Raw genomic sequence first — 22,741 nt, forward strand, 5'->3', positions numbered from 1 at the left:
GGGGAGCGGCGCGCGGGTCACCGGGCGCGGCGCGGGACGCGCGGCGCAGGACGCGCGGCGCAAGGTTCCTTGACCGGCGCGGCGCGCTGCCTGGCCGGCGCGGCGCGCTGCCTGCTGCCCGGCTGGCCGGTGCAGCGCGTTGCGCGCGCAGTGAGCGGCTCGTCTTGCCGGGCTCTTGCGGGCCTTCGAATGCCATTCTTCTCACGTGAAAAATGAAGCTTTCTACTTGATGAGAGTGGCTCGATTCGAGTAGCGAGGCTCGGCTTGGCGAGAGCGACTAGCGACTTGATTCGAGGAATGACTCGAGGATGACTCGAGGCTCGACTCGAAAATGACTCGAGGCTCGACTCGAGGAACGATTAAAGGCTCGACTCGAGGAACCACTCAAGGCTCGACTCGAGGAGCGAAGCTCGACTCGAGGAGATTGACTCAAGGCTCGACTCGAGGAGCGAAGCTCGACTCGAGGAGTCAGGAGTTTGGGCGAGGGCTTGAAGATTTGCCGCTCTTCAGGACCTCCGGCCTGACCATCGGCCCTTTGAGCGACGTGCCCTCTCGGCGTCTCGGGTTTTCCGAAAACGACCGACAACATTAGCCCCCCAAGTTCGTCGTTCGGGAGGCGTCCCAGCGATGAACTTTTTGTTCTTCTAGTTGGGTGTTTGAGGAAAATGTTTCCCGTGCCTTGTGGCCCCGAGGAAAATTTTTTCCTCTTCTCTTTTTCCTTTCTTTTCTTCTTTTTTTTTTTTTTTTTTTTTTCAGGTGGTGGCCGCGCGGCGCGCGCCCTGGACGGCGCGGCGCGCGGTCTGCGCTGCACGACCCGCGCGGGCTTGGCGCGCGGCGCGCCCCGTGCGCGGGGCTGGGTCGCTTCGCGCGGGAGAACTCCGACTTTTTGGAGTTTCTACTCCGATTTTGCTCCTTGTGGGAGTAGGATTTCGACTCCTACCCCCCTAGAAGTCTATAAATAGACCTCCCCCCTTCCCTTTACTCCTCACATTATTTTTTCTCTTTTCTTACGCTTGTTTTCTTCTTTTACGTTTGCATCATGGGTGTCCCTCCCCTTTTCTCAGCTGAGAGTCCCGAGATTGATTTCTCTCTCTTGTTTCAGGGTTCTGAACACGCAGAGGATGATCTCTTCGCGGGATTAAGGGAAGTTCCTCTGCACGTGGAAGAAAATCCAAGCGGAGTAGAGCAGTGGTTGGAGGAAGGCGAGCTGGGTGCGACCGTGCCCGCTGCCCAGCCTCTCGAAGAGTGCGCGCCAACTGGGCGCGGTACAGGCGGGGAGTTTGATCGTCCCGCGTCCGGGGAGCCTGCCCCTCGCCTCGTGATCAACTTAGTTGGCGGGGGGGTCCGTGACAAAGTTCGCCTCGACGCGCCGCAGTCCGACTTGGGCTTTCAAGGCGCGCCGGGAGATGTTACGGACGCGGATGCGGTGACTCCGCTAGAGTCGGTTCTCGACGAGATAGACTGCGTGGACGACTTTGGTCCCGAGTCTGAAGATCCCGGAGGTGAGTCAGAGACATGTCCGGGGGCCGAAGGCCTCGCATCGGAGTGTCCCGAGGTACCGTCGGCAGCTGCCACGGTCGTGTCGGAGGGCAGGGACCCTTCCGTGGAGCCAGGGGATTCTCAGCCTGAGACCCCTGACGCGGAGGCGTTGGTATCGGCGAGGTCGCTTGCTAGGACGGAGTGGTATCCCGAGGAGGGCCTTGCTGCTCCCGAGGACTTCGATTGTTCGGGGGTTGATGCTTCGAGCACGCTTACCTACCGGACATTCGTCGGTCTCCGGGAGGCTTTTGCCATTCCGTCATCCGTGGCGCTTCTCCGTCCTTTAAGGGACGACCGTCCTTTCCGGCCTCGTCGTGGTTTCGCCGCAGTTTCAGTTGCGAGTCTTAACTGCGGGTTGCGGCTGCCGTTTCAACCCATCGTTCAGCAGCTTCTCGCCCGTCTGGGGGTGCACGCATGTCAGATGAGCCCGGCATTCTACCGCATAGTGGCGATGTGCCATATGGAGCGGCATTGCCAGACCGAGCGGGTGATGACCGTGAGTGATTTTCGCAATCTCATCGCGGTCTTCCCTGCGCCCGGGCAACCCAGTTTCTTTGTGGCCCGCGATCGACGGAATACTAAGCTGATCATTGATTCAGAGAAGTACAATCGACGACCGTGGGTGTGGGTCTCGGCGGAGGCTTTTGGTGACGCCCCGCTCCGGTTCGGCCCCTTGTCCGAGTTTCCTGCTAACGAGGGGGCCGATGATCTCGACTTTGTGAAGGAGATCCGGGGAATGTCGGAGGCTCGGAAAGCCGTTGAACGATTTCGTTCTCCTGAGCTGATGGCTTCCACTGGGTGGTTCCCGCCGTTTCCTCAGCGGACCGGGGGTACCCCAAGTGCCGCATCATCTCTCTCGAGCGGCGATCCTCAAGGTATGTTGACGTTTCGTATTTTTGCTTTTGTTTTTAGCTCAAGGTTTTGACTTTGTCGCTTTTGCAGTCTCTTCGGCTAGGGCGAGGGCTCGGGCTCGTCTAGCGAAGGCTTCCCGGGACCCGAAGTCGTTGGCGGCGGTTCGCCGTCGGATTGCTGCGCGGGATGGTCGGGAGAAACTCGATACCGATCATCGGGCGGAGAGCGGTCCTCGCGCTTCCTTGAAGCGACCTTCCTCCTCGGCTTTGCCAGACACGTCTTCGGACTCTAAGCGCGTGAATTCGATGGTCGACGTGGAGGCCGCGGAGGTTAGGGGGGAATGTTCCCTGGGCCTTGCTCAATCTTCGATGAAGATGTGGAAGAGCGTTGTGGCCAGCAGTGACGTAGAGTTCTTTCGTCACGGCGTTTCCGATGCACAGAGAGTGAGTTTCCCTTGCCTTATTTGCGATGAATCTGTCTTCCGCTAAACTGTCTCTTTGCCTTCTCAGGTGCTTGCTCGAGCGACCCGGGGCGAGAAGATCCTTCACGACCTCATCAGGCGGATGAGTCGCGCTCAGGAGGAGCTTGCTCAAGCGAAGTCTCAGTTGGCTCACGCCGAGCGAGGTTCTCACTCAAAGGCGGAGTTTGCGAGTCTCTGCGAGCAGCTTCAGGAGGCTCGCGTGGAACTGGGAGTTACCCGCGGCAAGTGCGACCGCGCTCAGGCGGCGGTGGCGAAGATGGCTGAGGAGCTAACGACGGAACGTCAAGCCCTTGAAGTGGCGACTCGATCGACGGAGGTCTTCCGGAGCGAAGCGCGGGACCTTCGACGTCAGTTGGAATCGCGCACGGAAGAAGTTGGCATTCTTCAGGGCCAGCTTACATCGAGTGAGGCTGCCCGTGTTCGTGCGGAGCGTAAGCATGACTCCTTGGCGGAGGAGGTGGCTCGGGTCACCGAGGAGAAAGCCGCGGCGGAGCAGCTTGCGTCCGACCTTCAGGACGACTTTGATGTCGGAGTCGAGGAGGCAAGGCATGCAGCGGCGGTGGAGTGTCGGGACGCCACAGCTGCCGAGAATGTTTCTCGGGGGGTCACCTTCGACTTCTTCGACTCGCTTTTCCCACCACTCGACGGGGCCGACCCTGTGGGCGACGATCCCGCCGAGTGACCGTTTTCTTTCTTTATTTTTCCTGCGCAAATGTTTTAGCGCGTGCTTTTTAGGTTTTTCCGTTCAGCGCACTTGTCTTAGCGCTTGCTTACTAGGATATTTCCCTTTAGCGCACTTTGTCTTAGCGCATGCTTTCTAGGTTTTGAGGCAGTTGCCCTTTTCTTTTATGAGGAGTTATCCATTTATTTTTATGAATGTTTTCGCACACTTATCTTCTACGGCATGCATGGATGGTCACTTGTTTGTGTCAATGATTTTGTCCATCCTTTTATCTCAGCAGGATACTTTTTCAAACACGCCAGTCACTTGGATGGTTTGTGTTCTTAAGCATTTTCAACTGCGAGTCAGCCATGCTATGTAGGTGTGTTACGTGCGCCGGATTGCGCCACGTGGGCGTCTCAAATCGCGCCATGTAGGCATCTTGGGTTGCGCCATGTACGCGACTTACGTGCGCCATGTAGGCGTCTCACGGGTTGCACCATGTAGGCGTCTTACGGGCTGCGTCTTTACGCGACTTACATGCGCCATGTAGGCGTCTTAGGTTGCGCCATGTAGGCGTCTTACGGGCTGCGCCTTTACGCGACTTACGTGCGCCATGTAGGCGTCTTGGGTTGCGCCATGTAGGCGTCTTACGGGCTGCGCCTTTACGCGACTTACGTGCGCCATGTAGGCGTCTTAGGTTTTGCCATGTAGGCGTCTTACGGGCTGCGCCTTTATGCGACTTACGTGCGCCATGTAGGCGTCTTGGGTCGCGCCATGTAGGCGTCTTACGGGCTGCGCCTTTACGCGACTTACGTGCGCCATGTAGGCGTCTTAGGTTGCGCCATGTAGGCGTCTTACGGGCTGCGCCTTTACGCGACTTACGTGCGCCATGTAGGCGTCTTAGGTTGCGCCATGTAGGCGTCTTACGGGCTGCGCCTTTACGCGACTTACGTGCGCCATGTAGGCGTCTTAGGTTGCGCCATGTAGGCGTCTTACGGGCTGCGCCTTTACGCGACTTACGTGCGCCATGTAGGCGTCTTAGGTTGCGCCATGTAGGCGTCTTACGGGCTGCGCCTTTACGCGACTTACATGCGCCATGTAGGCGTCTTAGGTTGCGCCATGTAGGCGTCTTACGGGCTGCGCCTTTACGCGACTTACGTGCGCCATGTAGGCGTCTTAGGTTGCGCCATGTAGGCGTCTTACGGGCTGCGCCTTTACGCGACTTACGTGCGCCATGTAGGCGTCTTGGGTCGCGCCATGTAGGCGTCTTACGGGCTGCGCCTTTACGCGACTTACGTGCGCCATGTAGGCGTCTTAGGTTGCGCCATGTAGGCGTCTTACGGGCTGCGCCTTTACGCGACTTACGTGCGCCATGTAGGCGTCTTAGGTTGCGGCATGTAGGCGTCTTACGGGCTGCGCCTTTACGCGACTTACGTGCGCCATGTAGGCGTCTTGGGTCGCGCCATGTAGGCGTCTTACGGGCTGCGCCTTTACGCGACTTACGTGCGCCATGTAGGCGTCTTAGGTTGCGCCATGTAGGCGTCTTACGGGCTGCGCCTTTACGCGACTTACGTGCGCCATGTAGGCGTCTTAGGTTTTTTTGGTGGAGCGTGTTCTTTTGAGAGTTTCCTTACCATAGCTAGCCCCCCTAAGTTTTTTGGGTTATAAGTTAAATGTTGATAACCAGAAAACTTGCATAAAACGAAATTGAAATGGAAAACTTGAATTTTATTACTTTTGCGAGAAAAAACTTGCGAGAAAATTTAAATCCTAAAACATTGGCTCGTGGGCCTTATTGAAAATGGAAATAAAAAGCGATAAAAAAGCGGGGGACGCTAGCTACTGATAGTACTGCCTCAAGTGCTCCGCGTTCCACGGGTGGCGAATCGGAGTCCCGTCCGTGTGCTCGATGTAGTATGTCCCGTCGTGAATGACTTTGCGGACTCTGTAAGGGCCTTCCCAGTTTGGGCCTAGGACGCCGGCGCCTTGGACTTGTGTGTTTTGGAACACTCGTCTGAGGACAAGGCTTCCGACGGCAAAGGTTCGCCTTTTGATTTTGGAGTTGTAGTATCTTTCGACCTTGCGTTTCTGTGCGGCGAGGCGTCGGAATGCTTCCGCCCTCTTTTCGTCGATCAGGTCCAATTCAAGGCGCATGGCCTCGTTGTTTTCCGCTTCGTCGAACGTGTCGACTCGGAATGTGGGTATCTCGGTTTCAATTGGAACCACAGCCTCGACCCCATATGCAAGGGAGAATGGCGTCTCGCCGGTGGCGTTTCGCACGGTTGTCCTATACGCCCATAGGACGAATGGTAATTCATCGGCCCATGCGCCTTTCTTGTCTTCGAGCTTCTTTTTCAGGTTGCTCTTGATAGTCTTGTTGACTGCCTCGACTTGGCCGTTGGCCTGAGGATGTCGCGGCGAGGAGAAGGTCTTGCTGATCTTCAGTTGATCGCAGATATCTCTTACCCGCGCGTTGTCAAATTGTGCCCCGTTGTCGGTCACAATCGAGGCGGGGATACCGTGCCTGCATATGATGTTCTTCCAGATGAAGTTCGTCGTGTTTGCTTCAGTTATTCTGGCAAGCGGCTCGGCCTCTACCCACTTAGTGAAGTAGTCGATGGCGATAATGGCGTACTCGTATTGCCTTGGCGCTCTAGGGAGCTTGCCAATGATGTCCACGCCCCACTTAGCAAAGGGACGTGGGACAACGATGCTGCTTAATGGGGTCGGGGGCTGTCGCGGAATTTCCGCGAAGCGCTGGCATTTATCGCAACGCCTTGCCCATTCGCAAGCATCTCGCTTCATGGAAGGCCAGAAATAGCCTTGCTTGAGCGCTTTGAGCGCAAGGGAAGTTCCAGCGGCGTGGTTTCCGCAGATGCCCTCATGGATTTCGCGGAGGACCTTGGTCGACTCAACGCTATCGAGGCATCGGAGCAGCGGTGTCGAGTAACCGCGCTTATAGAGCGTGCCCTCACGGAGCGTGTATTTGGATGCTAAGGCCCTCAGTTTATCGGCTTCCTTGCGGTCTTCGGGGAGTTCCCCTCTTCGCAGAAACTCGACAATTGAGTCCATCCAAGTGGGCTGAGATGCCACTTCTATGGTCCCGACTTCGTCTCGGGAGACGGATGGTCGTGGGAGAGATTCAATGGGCACAGTCCCCAATCCGTCTTCGTCGATGCCAGATCCGAGGCGAGCAAGCGCATCAGCCTCCGAATTTTGTTCTCTCGGGATTTGGTGAATCTCGAACCAAGAGAAGGCCTCGAGTTTGGAGTTCGTCTTAGCCAGGTATGCGACCATGTTGGGCTCCTTGGCGATGTAATCTCCCTTAACCTGGTTTACGATCAACTGCGAGTCGCAGTGTATTCGCAGGTTATGGGAGCCGAGCTTCTGTGCTAGCTCTATCCCTACAATGAGCGCTTCGTATTCAGCTTCATTGTTGGAGGCTTGGAAGCCGTAGTGGAGGGCATATCGCAGCTTTTCCCCATCGGGGTTAATTAGGATTATTCCGGCGCCAGCCCCCCGAGCATTAGATGCTCCGTCTACGTATAACTCCCAAATGGGACCCGTTGGGTCTACCTTCCTTTTCTGAGTTAGCTCGTTATCGTTTAAGTCAGTTTCTGCTCTTCCCATATCGGGAGCGTAGGAGAATTCTGCCACGAAGTCGGCTAAGGCCTGCCCCTTTATAGCCGTTCTTGGGTGGAACTCAATCCCGTACTCGCTCAATTCTTGGGACCAGATCGCCATGCGAGTCGACGTTCCCTTTTGAAGAGCTTTACCGATTGGATGCTCAGTTCACACCGCAATTGGGTGAGCTTGGAAGTACGGTCGTAGCTTCTTAGCTGCCGTTACGAGAGCCAGAGAAAGTTTCTCAATCTCGGTATAGCGTGTTTCCGCGTCGAGTAAGGCCTTGCTTACGTAGTAGATTGGCCATTGGACCTTGTTCTCCTCGCGGACAAGGACGGCGCTTACAGCTCTTTCAGAGACGGCGAGATACACGTATAGCGTCTCGCCCTCTTTTGGTTTAGAGAGGAATGGTGGGGACCCAAAGTAAGCCTTCATTTCTTGGAAGGCACTTTCGCATTCGTCCGTCCACTCAAAGCCGTCCGTCTTCTTCAGAGCTTTGAAGAACGGTTGACACTTGTCGGTGGCTTTAGACACGAAGCGTGTCAGAGCGGCAATCCGACCGGTCAGGCTTTGCACTTCTTTGACTCGTCTTGGCGACTTCATTTCAAGGAGTGCCTTGATTTTTTCCGGGTTCGCTTCTATGCCTCGTCGGCTGACGATATAACCAAGGAACTTTCCGGATTCAACCCCAAATACGCATTTGTTGGGGTTGAGCTTCATTTTATATCGGCGGAGGATTGTGAACATCTCCCTAAGGTCGCGTACGTGATTAGTTGCCAGTAGGCTTTTAACGAGCATGTCGTCCACGTACACTTCCATCGTCTTGCCGATTTGATCGGCGAAGATCCGATTTACCAAGCGTTGGTATGTCGCTCCCGCGTTCTTGAGGCCGAAAGGCATGACCTTGTAACAGTAGAGACCTCGATCAGTGACAAAGGTTGTCTTAATTTGATCGGGCTCGTGCATTCGAATTTGGTTGTAGCCTGAATAGGCGTCCATGAAGCTTAGGAGTTCATGGCCGGCCGTGGCGTCCACCAGTTGTTCGATGCGCGGGAGTGGAAAGCAATCCTTAGGGCAGGCTTTGTTAAGATCTTTGTAGTCTATACAAATTCGCCACTTCCCGTTGGGCTTTTTTACCATTACTACGTTGGCGACCCACTTGGGGTACTTAGCCTCTCGAATGAGGTTTGCGGTGAGGAGTTTCTCGACCTCTTCATTTATGGCCAGGTATCGTTCTGGGTTGAACGTTCGTCTAGCCTGCACTTTTTCGGCGACCTTTGGGTCATCGTTCAGTCGGTGCACTATTACCTCGGGATCGATTCCGGGCATGTCCGCATGAGTCCATGCAAAAACATCCTTGAACTCCCTAAGGAAGGCGGTAAGCTGAGTTTTGATGGCGAGTGGAAGTCGGGTGCCGATTTTTACAACTTGATCAGGCTTTGACTCGTCCAGGACGATTGGCACAAGATCATCGGAGGTTTCCACTTTGAGTCTTTCGATTTCCTCACGGGGGTCAAGTTCTCCGAACTTCCTTGCATCCCTTAGGTTGCATGGGTAATCGTCTTCCAGTTGGAAGATTGTGTTGACCGCTTTTCCCGCGGACTTGCCATCAACTCCTTGCACGTAGCATATTCTGGCTTGGGATTGGTCTCCAGCCATGATGCCAATTCCCCCTTCGGTGGGGAACTTCACCAGTAGGTGATACGTGGAAGTGATTGCCCTCAGCCGGTTCAATGTGGGTCGCCCAATGATTAAGTTGTAGGGCGACTCTTGATCGACCAGTAGGAATGGGACCATGTGAACGGCTTCGATTCCTCCAGGGGTTCCAAAGGTGACCGGCAGGTCGATGATGCCCTCAGTCATAACCTTTTCCCCAGTGAACCCAAACAATGGCGTTTGGGTCGGAGTCGGGCGCAGCCCCCCGAGCTTCATGCGCTCTAGGGTGGACTTAAAAATTATGTCGGCAGCGCTGCCGTTATCAATGAGAACCCTTTTCACCAAGTTATTGGCCACTTGGGCTTTGAGCACGATCGCGTCATTGTGCGGATGCACAACTCGCTTGGCCTCTTCATTGGTGAAATACATCGTCTCGTGAGGCACGGACGGAGGTTCTTCATATGTGAAGTTGACGTGCATAGCAGCATCTTCCTGAGACACGGCCCTAAGGAATTTCTTCCGTTGACGGGCTGAGTCCCCATCCTGTGGACCTCCCAGTATGGTGGTTACCACGTGCAGTTGTGGGTTGGCGTTGGCAGTAGCCGGGGTTTGGTTGGCAGAGGCGGCTGCTCCCCCTCCTTGACCAGAATGCTGTCTGTTCGCGGTGGGGCCCGCAGCGCCAATCATGCGCAACACGAACTCCTTCAGCTCGCCCCGTTGGATCAGAGCCTCGATTTGCCTTTTGAGGTTGTAGCATTCCGAGGTCAAATGACCATATTCCCGATGGAACTCACAATACCTGGACCGATCGCGAGTTGCGGGATCCTTCTTCATTGGAGCCGGGGGCGTGAACTTGTCACGTGCCAGAGCCAAGATCCTTTTCGGCGCCGTGTTCAGCGGCGTGAACGACGAGTACCCTTTGAAGTTTTCCGCAAGTCGCGGTTTCTGAGGTACAGGGGGTTGGTTGTTAGGAACCTGGTTCCCCTTGTTTCGCCTCTTACGAGGTTCGTTCTGCTCGCGGACAGGTTCTTCCCGACGGCGAGAGCTTTGATTAGTGCTCTTGCGGCCGTCGAGGTAGTCTTCGACTTCCATGAAGGTCTTAGCTCGAGTCATTAACTCGGCCATGGTGGAAGGGACACGGCCGACGACAGACTTGAGGAAGTCACTCGTGCGCAAGCCTTCTATGATAGCGGCAATCGCGTCACTGTCGTCAAAGCGGTCGACCTTGTTTGACTCTTCTGTGAATCGGGCGAGGTATCGTCTAAGAGACTCGCCACTCTCTTGCCTGATTGACCACAGGTACATCTTGGTCTTCTTTTGGACCATAGACGTAGCGAACCGTGCCAGGAACATGTCCTTCAGGTCTTTGAACGAGTGGATGCTTCCTGGTCTCAAGTTTTTGAACCACTCAAAGCCGGGTCCGGTGAGGGTCAAACTAAAGGCTTGGCACATGGCACCAGGAGAAACACCCTGCATCGTCATCCAGGTTTCATAGTGCTGGATGTGGTAAGCAGGATCTGCTTTCCCATCATAGGGAGCGAGGTTCGGGAGCTTGAAATTCCCCGTACAAACCTCAGCCAATATCTGAGTAGTGAAAGGCGATGAGTTCTCCTCAACGACTCCGTAGGCACTTCCACGTATTCCGTATTCTCGGAGATCTCGTACCTCATTTCGAAGGTTGTGGATCATAGTGACCACATCGAGACCGGTCGTTGGAGTAACCCCTTGATCGGGAGGAGTCACCTGCAGCCTCTCGTTAGACCCCTGTCCTGCGCGGCGGTTCCCGTTAGTTGGGGCTGCCAGCGGGATGTTGGGTCTAGAGCTTAGTCGCTCTCTCAGATCATTGCCACGCCCCATGCGTTGAGCAGTGAGGTGGTCCCTAAGATCAGGGCTGGCCGTACGGAGGCGCCGGCTCTGCTTGCGGCGGTGCGCTCTCCGCGCGCCCTGACTTTCCGCAACATTCTCCCTCGGACCTAGTCGGTCGAGGGCCGAACGTCGGGAATTCCCCTCTTGAGAAGTCACCGGCGCATCGCCTGTTCGGGGTAAGGGATTCGACGGACCGGCTTCAAACACGGCGGGGAGTCCCCCGTCCTTCGTGAGAGAAGTCTCGACATCCTCCGAGTCACCAGTATCCTCATAATTAGGGTCGCGGCTTTCCTCGTTGAGGTTCTCAGGATCCCCGTTGGGGATCGTCGTGTCACGCATAGGTTGCTTCGCAGCCAGTTGGCGGTGATACCTTGCGTTCCTCGCCTTCAGTCGGCGGATACTCTCCTCCAATTCCGTGATGCGGTTGTCCCTGCTATCAGGAGATGGAGATGGTGAGCGGGTCGAGCTCTCTTCGTGGAGCGACTCTTCGTCACCATGCGCTCGGGAGCGCAAGAAGTATTTCTTGGTCCTAGCGACGTTTTCAGGGTTGTTTGCGCCCTCAGAACGTACGGGTGGTTGGCTACTCATCGTTTCTCAAGTTCGAGAAGGTTGAGTTCGCAGAAGAAAAGAAGAAGATGAATAGAAGGGGTTTCGGGCTGAATAGGTCGGGAAGTCCCCTCCTTCTAGCGCCAAAATGTTGTCGCACGAAAATGAACAACTATTTAAAACCTCGGGCGGTTCGATCCAAGGCCGGACCAAGTGATCGCACCCGGGCCAAGAGTGTGAACTCGATAGTCTCGAGCTAGGGTTCTCTCCGATCTCGGGAGAGGTAGGGGGTGAGGAGGATGAGTGACCGTGCCTTGGTTGTCGGCTGCCTACGTACCCGTGCATGGGATCAGGTCAGAACGTAGTTCAAGCGTGTGTGACGCAGTATGAGGCGTGGAGCCTTGGCGGAGAGGCGTGCTCGACGAAGGAAACGGGGCGCGAGGAGTCCTCGACAGCATCTCAGAACTTCGGAGATCGCGTACGCGTCTAGCGTGTTAGACGCGCGAGGGTAGCTCTAGTTGAGAACCCTAGGGGCGTGCTTGAGCACCGGAGAACGTTCGGTCAAAGGGAGCGACGTCCGGGAAGTTCCCGTGAGTGTTTCGGGACCTTTGAGAACGAGGGAGAGAGAAAAGAACCTGCTTCAGGCCAAATATGGCATCCAGAGAAGCAGAGAAATCGAGCGTGTCGATAAGAGATGAAGAGAATTATTAGATATTCTTGGATATCTTGGGATGGCTTTCCCCTCAATGGGAGAGGGTATTTATAGGTGTTTGGGAGCCTTAGAAGGTCCCTTTTTCGTCCATGTGGGACTAGGAATGCGTGTGGCATCAAGTGGAGGCGCACGGCGCGCGCGGCGCACAAAGGGCGGCGCACAACGCGCGGCGCGCGGCGCGCGGCGCAGGGGGCGCGGCGCGCGGGTCACCGGGCGCGGCGCGGGACGCGCGGCGCAGGACGCGCGGCGCAAGGTTCCTTGACCGGCGCGGCGCGCTGCCTGGCCGGCGCGGCGCGCTGCCTGCTGCCCGGCTGGCCGGTGCAGCGCGTTGCGCGCGCAGTGAGCGGCTCGTCTTGCCGGGCTCTTGCGGGCCTTCGAATGCCATTCTTCTCACGTGAAAAATGAAGCTTTCTACTTGATGAGAGTGGCTCGATTCGAGTAGCGAGGCTCGGCCTGGCGAGAGCGACTAGCGACTTGATTCGAGGAGTGACTCGAGGATGACTCGAGGCTCGACTCGAAAATGACTCGAGGCTCGACTCGAGGAACGATTAAAGGCTCGACTCGAGGAACCACTCAAGGCTCGACTCGAGGAGCGAAGCTCGACTCGAGGAGATTGACTCAAGGCTCGACTCGAGGAGCGAAGCTCGACTCGAGGAGTCAGGAGTTTGGGCGAGGGCTTGAAGATTTGCCGCTCTTCAGGACCTCCGGCCTGACCATCGGCCCTTTGAGCGACGTGCCCTCTCGGCGTCTCGGGTTTTCCGAAAACGACCGACAACAGTAATAACAAGGCATAAAAGAAATAACAACAAGCATAAAACGATTCAAGTAAAATTAAGAAACTAGCAAGATAACAAAACTAGTCACAAAATTTTACTCGATAATTCTCAAACCTTTAAAACACGTTTTTCAATATAAAAAATTAAAAACTTTTAGAACTGATTCTAATGTGTTTTAACATCATCCCAAACTCATAGAAAATCAACATGGTTTTTAATTTAAAGGCATGAGCAATAAATTAAAAAAAATCTAAGATTACAATTCTAACTTGTCACAAAATTAGTAAACTTTCGAAAACGATTTTCAAGCTCATAATTTAAAAACATGCACATGCATTCCTTTGACCATAGCTCTGATACCATTTGTTGGAATCGATCTAGGGTTTGAGAAAAAGTTTAACGCTTCGTTAAGCGGCGGAATTTTAAAAATTTTCTTTTTAAGTAAAACTAGTTTTTACTAACCTAGACAAGAGCATGTGCATGTAAATAAAAACTAATATGAGCTATTAAAGTTACTAACCTTTTTGATGCTTGAACGTTGATGAGCCTTTGGAAGGTTGGCAACGTTCGTCTCCCCTCGCGGCACGTCTCTCTTTTCTTTCCTCGGGAACTCGAGCAACCACGATAGTTTCTATCACTAAATCACTCGAAAAGAAGGAATCAGTGAGTGGGCACTTTTTAAACACTACGACTTGAGAACGAGTCTCGAAGTCGCAGAGCTAAACACTAGGTCGAGTGAGGACCTAGGTGCCAAGATAAGAAATAATCGAAAATATAAACTAGAGAGAGAGAGAGGAAGGGGCGGCCAAGTCTAGAGAGAGAAGCTCTCAATCTCTAAAACTTTGCATGAATGAAAAGTGAGGAATGAGGCTCCTATTTATAGGAGAGGTCTCACCTTCAATAAGGTAGTTTCCTCTTCTATAGAATATCACATATTCATGAGCAAAATAACCCTTATTTCTCATTCCTTTTGGGCGCCCAAGGCAGCCTTCTAGAAGGCTAGGATTTGTTTCCTTTTTTGTTCCTTGGCTTGCCTATTACTCTCTTGGCCGATTCCCTTGTGCATCTAATATGCAAATTTGTTTCCTCTTTTTCTTTTGGCAAGTATCTAAATACATTTATGCACAAAATAATTTCTCTTTCTCTTTGGGTAGTGTTGGGCGCCTATGGCTTCTAGAAAAGGCTTCTAGAATTTTCTTCACTTGTTCATGACAACATAAGAAAAAGCCCATTTAGAATTTTCAATAAAATTCTCATGAAATGAAATTAATTCACAAGGCCCAATTAATCATATTATGGCCGAGTGACATTAAGTCATCAAATGAACTTGTCAAAATTTATTGACATCCATTTCATCCATATGTCTCAAAAGACAAAAATACCCTTTCGACAATTTTCGTTCTTGTTTTTACTTAGCTTCCAGTTTAACTATTCCTATCGATGTGATTCGTGACAGTGACCTCATGGACCCAAATGAACAAAGCTTTAGCTAAACACTTGGACTCAAAAGTTCACAAACCTTTTCCAAGTTTAGCTTAATGCCAACTGACTCCACTAAAGAGCTGACACTGAAAATCTCTCGGTTCAAATGAATTTATTTTCTACTCAAGAATTCACCTAATTATAATGAGCGGATCCACTGAATATTATCTATGCTACCCTTCATGAATGTCATCAGCTAGTCGGGATTTACTAAATTACCATTTTACCCTTCTAGCTGTTATTTCCTCAACTCCTTTGTCGCTTGTGAATAAGTTAGAAACAATGTATTGACGAGGAGCTAACAAGTCACATTGTTTCATCCAAAAGAGTCAGGACTCAATTTGGACACTGGCCAGTTCATTTATTCACACTCCAAGGAACAAAGCATGAGGTGACATACATTGCATTTCAGCAATCTTGTACATGAATTCCATATCTATGAGAACTTCACAAAGTTACTCATGACAGACTCACAACTTAGTACCTCACCAATAGGCCTTGTTCGGAATCACATAGTGAGTCCGAAATTTGACTTTCTCAAATGAGAATACTAAGGTGTGAAATGGCATGTCTCATTTCAGGATTAAGGTAAGCATGATGCAATTCATACATAATGACTTCGAGACATAAGAGATTAAATGGTTTGTTCTTATATTGTCTCTAGAAGTGCACTGGTCAATTCAGTACCTTCGGAAGATACCTAGAAGAACTATAGAGTCTCCAACTCTCAATGCCTCATAACCAGACATCATAGATTCTTCTAACAATCATACTGAGGTCAATAGTCCTTTGACCCTAAGATTGCGAATATATCGTTTTAAGCAAACTACGAAGAGTTTGTTCATGCAAATCTACATTTATCTCTTCGTAAGTTGTTAAGTTTGTTTACGGACTAAAAGACTAAGGTTTTATCATAAAGCTTCAAACAAAGAAAGAATGAATGAACGTTTCAACTTTATTATTAATGAATAAGCAGTTACAAGCAAGAGTCTTCGTAAGACCATATGACATCAAATGTACATAAATAGACACTACTACTCTTCTTGTGGGCACCATTGACAACACAGTGAAGGTAACGAAGTATTCGTATCCTCCACGTGCATGTTGGTTGAGCGGACCACATACATCAGAATGTATTAGTTCCACCAACTCAGTGGCTCTTCGACCCTTATCGGAGAAAGGTCGCTTAGTCATTTTTCCTTCTATGCAGGATTCACAAGTAGGTAGTGAACCTATTGCAGAGGCTTGGAGTGGACCATCCCTCACAAGTCTCTTAATCCTATCTAGACTGATATGACCAAGTCTTAAGTGCCATATGTATGTTGATTTTGTTAGATCGGAGGATTCAGAAAGTTTGATCCTCTTTGGCTCCCTAATTAGATCGTTATCTATTTCGGTGTCTAAAAGAGAAGGTTGAGTGGGATAGATGTAAAAAAGAGTATTCTTCATACATGCATCAGTGACAAAAGAATTATCAGGAAACGAAATACGAATTCCATTCTTAATGAACTTTAAACAATAATCTTGCTCAAGAAGACGAGCAACGGATATTAAGTTCTTCCCAAAGGTAGGAACAAAATAAACATTATTCAAGTTTAGAGTGCGGTCTTCAAAAGACAGCGTCACGGATCCCACAGCCTTCGCGGACACCAGGCTCCCATCACCCCATTTGAAACAGAACTCGCCTTCCTATAAGCTTTTGGTTTTCTTGAAACCATTCAAGGAACAACAAATATGGTTAGTAGCAGCGGGGTCAAGAATCCACGTTGATACATTATCAGCTACTAAGCATGCTTCGGTAACTAGTACAATACTATGTTCCTTTGCTTTGAGATAGGCGGGACAGTTCTTTTTATCGGCCTTGTAAGGTTTCTTCATAGTTCCAGAGGCGGAGGCTTTTTGCTCAGTAGCATGTGCCTCTCCTTGATTCCTCTTTCTCTTAGTGAGACTTACAGCAGTGTGAAGTTCCTCCATAAGCTTGGTAATAGTGTACTCTAGCTTGTTAATGGAGTAGTTCATCTTAGAGGTATCAAGAGATGCGGGGAGAGTTTCTAAGATCATATCTATGACATTCTTCCCATCATTCTCAGATCCTAGGATTTCCATCTTATTTAGAAAACTAATGATCAGTATCATAAAGTCTCTAACAGGAGTCCTAGCCTTCATATGACAGTTAATAAACTGTCGGACTGCTTGTTGCCTTGCTTGACGCCTTTGCCTCCAAACATCTCAAGGAGATTGTAGAGTATGTCAACGGCAGTCTCGATGTCACGATGTTGCTCTTTCAGCATATTGTTCATAGATGCCAAGATATAGCACCTCACAATCTCATCAGATCGAATCCAGGCCGCTAAGTCGTCATTGTCCTCTTGAGTTGAATCATCATTCGTCAGAGGAGGACACGGGGTGGTGAGTACCCATTTGTGCTTGTTAACGGTAGGTATTATGTCGAGGTTACGTTTCGAATCTACGTAGTTTTCGTTTTCGAGTTTGATCGAGGAAAGAAAGATTGAGAGATGGTTGAGAGACATATTGCCTATATAAGTTGAAACAAGTTTATGATTAGTCTTTGGTTTAGGATTTAAGTTTCATTAAGACTTTTATAAAATCCAAAGGTGTTATAAACCAAACGATAATTTACTCCCTCAAGAGAAGGCCGCAAAAAATCTCCTTTTATAAGTAAATGACACATCATTAATGCTAAGCCAAGATGTCAATACATCAGCTTTGACTAGCCACCTTGTAAATTGGTTTGATCACTCACATCCTTTCGCAGAGCCTCAAGGGAGGATACTAGGGATTGAGCCTAAGTGTGTAACCAACCACTTAGTCCAGAAGATCAGCTTTGAAAAACAATCCCCCAAGGGGAGGCCTTGCCATCATTGCATCACTCTCGGACGTAGCTCATTGAGCAATGATCGAAGCAATAACGCCTTGGAGTACTCACATTTAAGTGAGGGTCGCAAGAGCGGCTCTTAGTCCCACGTTATTGCATCTTTCACTAGTGTTGGGGATCGCGGGTTACAAACAACGAATATAACCCTCCCACTTAGTTTTTGGAGTTGGTTCATCGACTCTTATAAGTTCGGAAACAAATTTCCTAGTTAGAGAGCGACAGAGCGGACGACTAGAAGAGAATCCTAGATCGACATGTTCAGAGCAGTATTAGTGCATAAAGGCACAAGGTACATACTCGATCTTTTCCTATTTTCTATTTCGGGAAAGTGCGTGAGGGAAGTGTGAACTTCAACTCACTCGAACACTTGAAAGTTTGAGATTACACATCTTTTTATTTTTCGGCTTGTCTACAAGGAGACCTCCCACTCAAATTTTCAAGAGCATATAGATTTTGAACATACGTGATATAGATATAGTTTTGAAAACATTTTGAAAATTTATTTGATTTGGATGACAAAATATTTTCAAGTTTGAAAGTGAAAACGGTTTTTCAAAATTCAAACTAGTTTTGTAAAAAATTCAATTTCAATTAAACTTTCAAAAATCAAAACATTTTAATCTTACACATCATGTTTATAATCATATGAAAAACATTTTTGCTCAAGAAAGTTTTCTCATTAGAGTTCTATAACTCATGGTAGTGGGGTTTGAAAATCCGGATTTCTAAAAAAAAACTGGAGTTTCAGACAGCCGCGCACCTCGGAGTAAAATCGCCATAACTGGCGGCTCCGATGTCCTTTTGAGCCGAAACCGGTGGCATTGGACAGAGGACAGACAGAGCTTTAATTTGATTCAAAAATCATTAAATTTAGATTTCTGAGTAGAGAGTTATGCCACTTTTAATGCGGGTTTACTCCAGCTCAAAGAAAAAGAAATAAATTAAAACTTTGGTCCTTTTTAGGTGCGAAAAAGAATCAAGTGTAACGGAACGTTTTAAGATGTTGTTTAAAGCTTTTATATGTGGTTTATTAGCAAGGTAATAACATAGAATAAAAGAAATAACAACAAGCATAAAACGAATACGGTAAATAAAAGAAACTAGAAAGACAAAGTAACTAGTCACAAAAATTTACCGAAATTTCTCAAACCTTTAAAACACGTTTTTCAATATAAAAAATTAAAAACTTTTAGAACTGATTCTAATGTGTTTTAAAAACATCCCAAACTCATAGAAAATCAACATGCTTTTTAATTTAAAGACAAGAGCATTAAATTAAAAAAATCTAAGATTACAATTCTAACTTGTCACAAAATTAGTAAACTTTCGAAAACGATTTTCAAGCTCATAATTTTAAAAACATGTACATGCTAATCTTTTACCATAGCTCTGATACCATTTGTTGGAATCGATCTAGGGTTTGAGAAAATAATTAACGCTTCGGTAAGCGGCGGAATTTTAAAAATTTTCTTTTACAAGTAAAAACGGTTTTTACTAACCTAGACAAGTGCAAGTACATGTAATTAAAAACCAATATGAGCTATGAAGTTCACTAACCTTTCTTGAAGCTTGAACCTTGTAGAAGCTTTTGGAAAGTTGCAACGCTCGTCTCCCCTCGCAGCACGTCTCTCTTTCTTTCCTCGGCACCTCGAGCAACCACGAAAGTTTCTATCACTAAATCACTCGAAAAGAAGGAATCAGTGAGTGGGCACTTTTAAACACTACGACTTAAGAACGAGTCTCGAAGTCGTAGAGCTAAACACTAGGTCGAGTGAGGACCTAGGTGCCAAGACAAGAAAAATCGAAAATATAAACTAGAGAGAGAGAGAGGAAGGGGCGGCCAAGTCTAGAGAGAGAAGCTCTCAATCTCTAAAACTTTGGATGAATGAATTGTGAGAAAAAGGGGCTCCTATTTATAGGAGAGGTCTCACCTTCTATAAGGTAGTTTCCTCTTCTATAGAATATCACATATTCATGAGCCAATTACCTCTTTTCCCACTTGAGATGCTCGGCCAAGGATGCCTTCTAGAAGGCTTGGATTTGTTTCCATTTTTGTTCCTTGCCTTGCCTTGTTCTCTCTTGGCCGATTACCCTAAAGCATCCTCATGCAAATTTGTTTCCTCTTTTTCTTTTGGCAAGTATCTTGATACATTTATGCACAAAATATTCTCTCTTGGTTGGGTATGTTGGGCGCCTATGTCCTTCTAGAATGGGCTTCTAGAAGCTTTTCCATTTGTTCATGACAACATGAAAAAGGCCCAATAAGAATTTTCAATAAAATTCTTATGAAATGAAATTAATTCACAAGGCCCAATGATCAAGTCATGGCCGAGTGAAACATGTCATAAAATGACCTTGTCAAAAATTTATTGACATTCATTTCATCGTTTGTCTCAAAAGACAAAAATACCCTTTTCACTATTTTCGTTCTTGTTTTGACTTAGCTTCCAGTTTAACTATTCCTATCGATGTGATTCGTGACAGTGACCTCATGGACCCAAATGAAAAAAGCTTTAGCTAAACACTTGGACTCAAAAGTTCACAAACCTTTTCCAAGTTTAGCTTAATGCCAACTGACTCCACTAAAGAGCTGACACTGAAAATCTCTCGGTTCAAATGAATTTATTTTCTACTCAAGAATTCGACCTAATTATGATGAGCGGATCCACTGAATATTATCTATGTTTACCCTTCATGAATGTCATCAGCTAGTCGGGATTTACTAAATTACCATTTTACCCTTCTAGCTGTTATTTCCTCAACTCCTTTGTCGCTTGTGAATAAGTTAGAAACAATGTATTGACGAGGAGCTAACAAGTCACATTGTTTCATCCAAAAGAGTCAGGACTCAATTTGGACACTGGCCAGTTCATTTATTCACACTCCAAGGAACAAAGCATGAGGTGACATACATTGCATTTCAGCAATCTTGTACATGAATTCCATATCTATGAGAACTTCACAAAGTTACTCATGACAGACTCATAACTTAGTACTTCACCAATAGGCCTTGTTCGGAATCACATAGTGAGTCCGAACTTTGACTTTCTCAAATGAGAATACTAAGGTGTGAAATGGCATGTCTCATTTCAGGATTAAGGTAAGCATGATGCAATTCATACATAGTGACTTCGAGACATAAGAGGTTAAATGGTTTGTTCTTATATTGTCTCTAGAAGTGCACTGGTCAATTCAGTATCTTCGGAAGATACCTAGAAGAACTATAGAGTCCCAAACTCTCAATGCCTCATAACCAGACATCATAGATTCTTCTAACAATCATACTGAGGTCAATAGTCCTTTGACCCTAAGATTGCGAATATATCGTTTTAAGCAAACTACGAAGAGTTTGTTCATGCAAATCTACATTTGTCTCTTCGTAAGTTGTTAAGTTTGTTTATGGACTAAAAGACTATGGTTTTATCATAAAGCTTCAGACAAGGAAGATTGAATGAACGTTTCAACTTTATTAATGAATGAATAGGCAATTACAAGCAAGAGTCTTCGTGAGACTTTATTACATCAAATGTTCAAAATAAAGACTACAACTCTTCTTGTGGGCACCATTGACAACAGACTGGGCCGAATATGTTCCAGACATACGATCAACATCAGGCATGTGCACATATGTATGGGGAAATCTTGTCACATGGCGAAGCAAGAAAAAGTCTGTTGTCTCAAGAAGTAGTGCTGAAGCCGAGCTCAGGTCTTTAGCAAGCGGAGTATGTAAAGGTATTTGGCTGAAGAGAGTTCTCGATGACCTCAAGATCATCATCGAAGGTCTAATCAAGCCTTTTTGTGATAATCAAGCCGCTCTCAGCATAGCTAAAAATCCAGTCCACCATGACAGAATGAATCATATCGGGATCGATCGATACTTCATCAGTGAAAAGATTGAAGCAAAAATTATCGACATGGAATACATTCTTTCAGGACGAAAATAACCTTAAATTTAAAATAAACCGCTTCATCTCTCTTTCCCTCCTCTCCCATTTCATTCAACTCTTCATCTCTCTCTGACTCTCTCTAATCCGACCAAATCCGATAATTTCCGAGCTAGTCCGACGAAATCTGACACCTCCGAGCAAGTCCGACACCTCCAACCACCATTTAAAACAGGCGTTCCAAGTTGTTCAAGGTCGGAATTTGGGTTCAAAACTCCATATCTCAAAATGAAAAAAAGTTAGCTTTGTATGTTTATTTCATTGTTTTGATGTGGTTGGATAGTTAGAATAGTGGATTATAGTAATTATAGTGGATTAGAGTGATTATTTTCAGGATTTTGGTCGGATTTAGGACTTAGGGTTTGAGAAAATTTCTTGAAATTTCTGATGATCTCATCGGATTTCATAGGAGACCATCGGATTCGGATGGTCTCCGATGAAATCCGATGAGATTCATCGGAAATTTCCGACAAAATCCGACAAGATCCGATGGGTTCCGACAAGTTCCAAAAAGTTTCGATGACCATGATTTCTCCGATGGTCTCCGTTGGTTTCGGTCAAGATCCAATGGTTTCGGTCAAAATCAAATGACTTTGGTCAAAATAATGATTTTTTTTATTTATATTTTAGGATAAATGTGTGTTTTTATGACGAGTTTACTTACATTTGTTGATATTTCTTTAATAAATTATTTTTATTAATGTTTTTAATTAGTTATGTTTAGTTAAAGATTGTAGGAAAAATATGAGATTTAATTATACTAATAAATATTTGTTTTTATTATAAATTGTTGGTATTTGTTTAATAAATTATTGTTATTAAGGTTTTTAATTAGACTTATAAATAGCTTGTTTAATTATAATAATATGTCATGATAATTATATGTTAATCGTGTTTTAGAAAAATTTACGTTTCTATGCGAGCACGATTTTGCGGGTCGAATCATATATGGTGGTTTGGGATACTTAAAGATGGTGAAAGAAAAATTCACCGTTCTTGGTCTACTTGATCGGGTCGCGGAGTCTCCGTTCGCCCAATTCTTCGTGGGAACTATGCTCAAGTTTTCCACGGTACTCCTACACTCCCTTCTTCTCCGAAAGATTGACCCAACGAAACGGGGGGAGAATCATTTCGGGTTGGAAAATAAACGTGTGAGATTCAGACCGCTCGAATACACGTTGATAACCGGATTCATGATGGAAGATGGTCCGGCGGTGGTGGAGCAGGACGAGCGAACGAGAGATAGGCTCATAACGGATTCCTTGAACGGCGTGTCAAACGCCAAGTTTGACATCTTGGTAAACGCGTTCAAGACATGTCAAGATCACAACGACGCGTACATGCTCGGTTTGTGTGTGTTTGTCTTGGGGTATCTCATCGGACTAGAACACAACAAATCCATCAATGACAAGTACCTGTAAATGGTTGAAGACTTTCCGTTTTTTGTATTCTCTGGCGTGGGGAACATCACATGGGTTGAGACTCTGTCGTCCCTATCGGTGAATCTGTCGCGGTACTCCAAACGAGTAAAGCCAAAGAGAATGTTGTACAAAGGAGGCGAAGTATTCGTTATCGGGAAATTTGCACGCCATGCAATATTGGGCGTACGAGGCTATCCCTGAGATTAGTAAGCAGCACGGGAATAATGCCGGTGTCCGAGTACCGATGATGCATTCTTGGTCCAGTACCCGGGTTGACAGCCG

The 22,741-nt window shown here is 47.8% G+C and overlaps 1 protein-coding gene across 1 annotated transcript; it reads left to right on the forward strand.

Moving 5' to 3' along the window:
• The first annotated feature begins 399 nt into the window (after positions 1 to 399).
• Positions 400 to 22,459, forward strand: LOC149402431 (uncharacterized). Its single transcript, XM_089608376.1, has 3 exons — positions 400 to 2,414; positions 2,482 to 2,580; positions 21,939 to 22,459. Exons 1-3 carry the CDS (start codon positions 1,040 to 1,042, stop codon positions 22,457 to 22,459), a joined length of 1,995 nt encoding a protein of 664 aa, XP_089464502.1. The 5' UTR covers positions 400 to 1,039.
• Positions 22,460 to 22,741: the final 282 nt, after the last annotated feature.

This window comes from Urtica dioica, chromosome 3, assembly GCF_054948205.1.
Source record: "Urtica dioica subsp. dioica isolate 48M chromosome 3, U.dioica_male_clone48M_v1_H2, whole genome shotgun sequence".
Lineage (NCBI taxonomy): Eukaryota > Viridiplantae > Streptophyta > Magnoliopsida > Rosales > Urticaceae > Urtica > Urtica dioica.

Bases quoted from the DNA above. Each gene is read 5' to 3' on its own strand.
- LOC149402431 (XM_089608376.1), top strand. From the start codon at position 1,040: ATGGGTGTCCCTCCCCTTTTCTCAGCTGAGAGTCCCGAGATTGATTTC. The intron at 2,415-2,481 runs GTATGTTGACGT...TCGCTTTTGCAG, and splicing joins CTCGAGCGGCGATCCTCAAG to TCTCTTCGGCTAGGGCGAGG. The intron at 2,581-21,938 runs GTCGGGAGAAAC...ATCGTGTTTTAG, and splicing joins TCGGATTGCTGCGCGGGATG to AAAAATTTACGTTTCTATGC.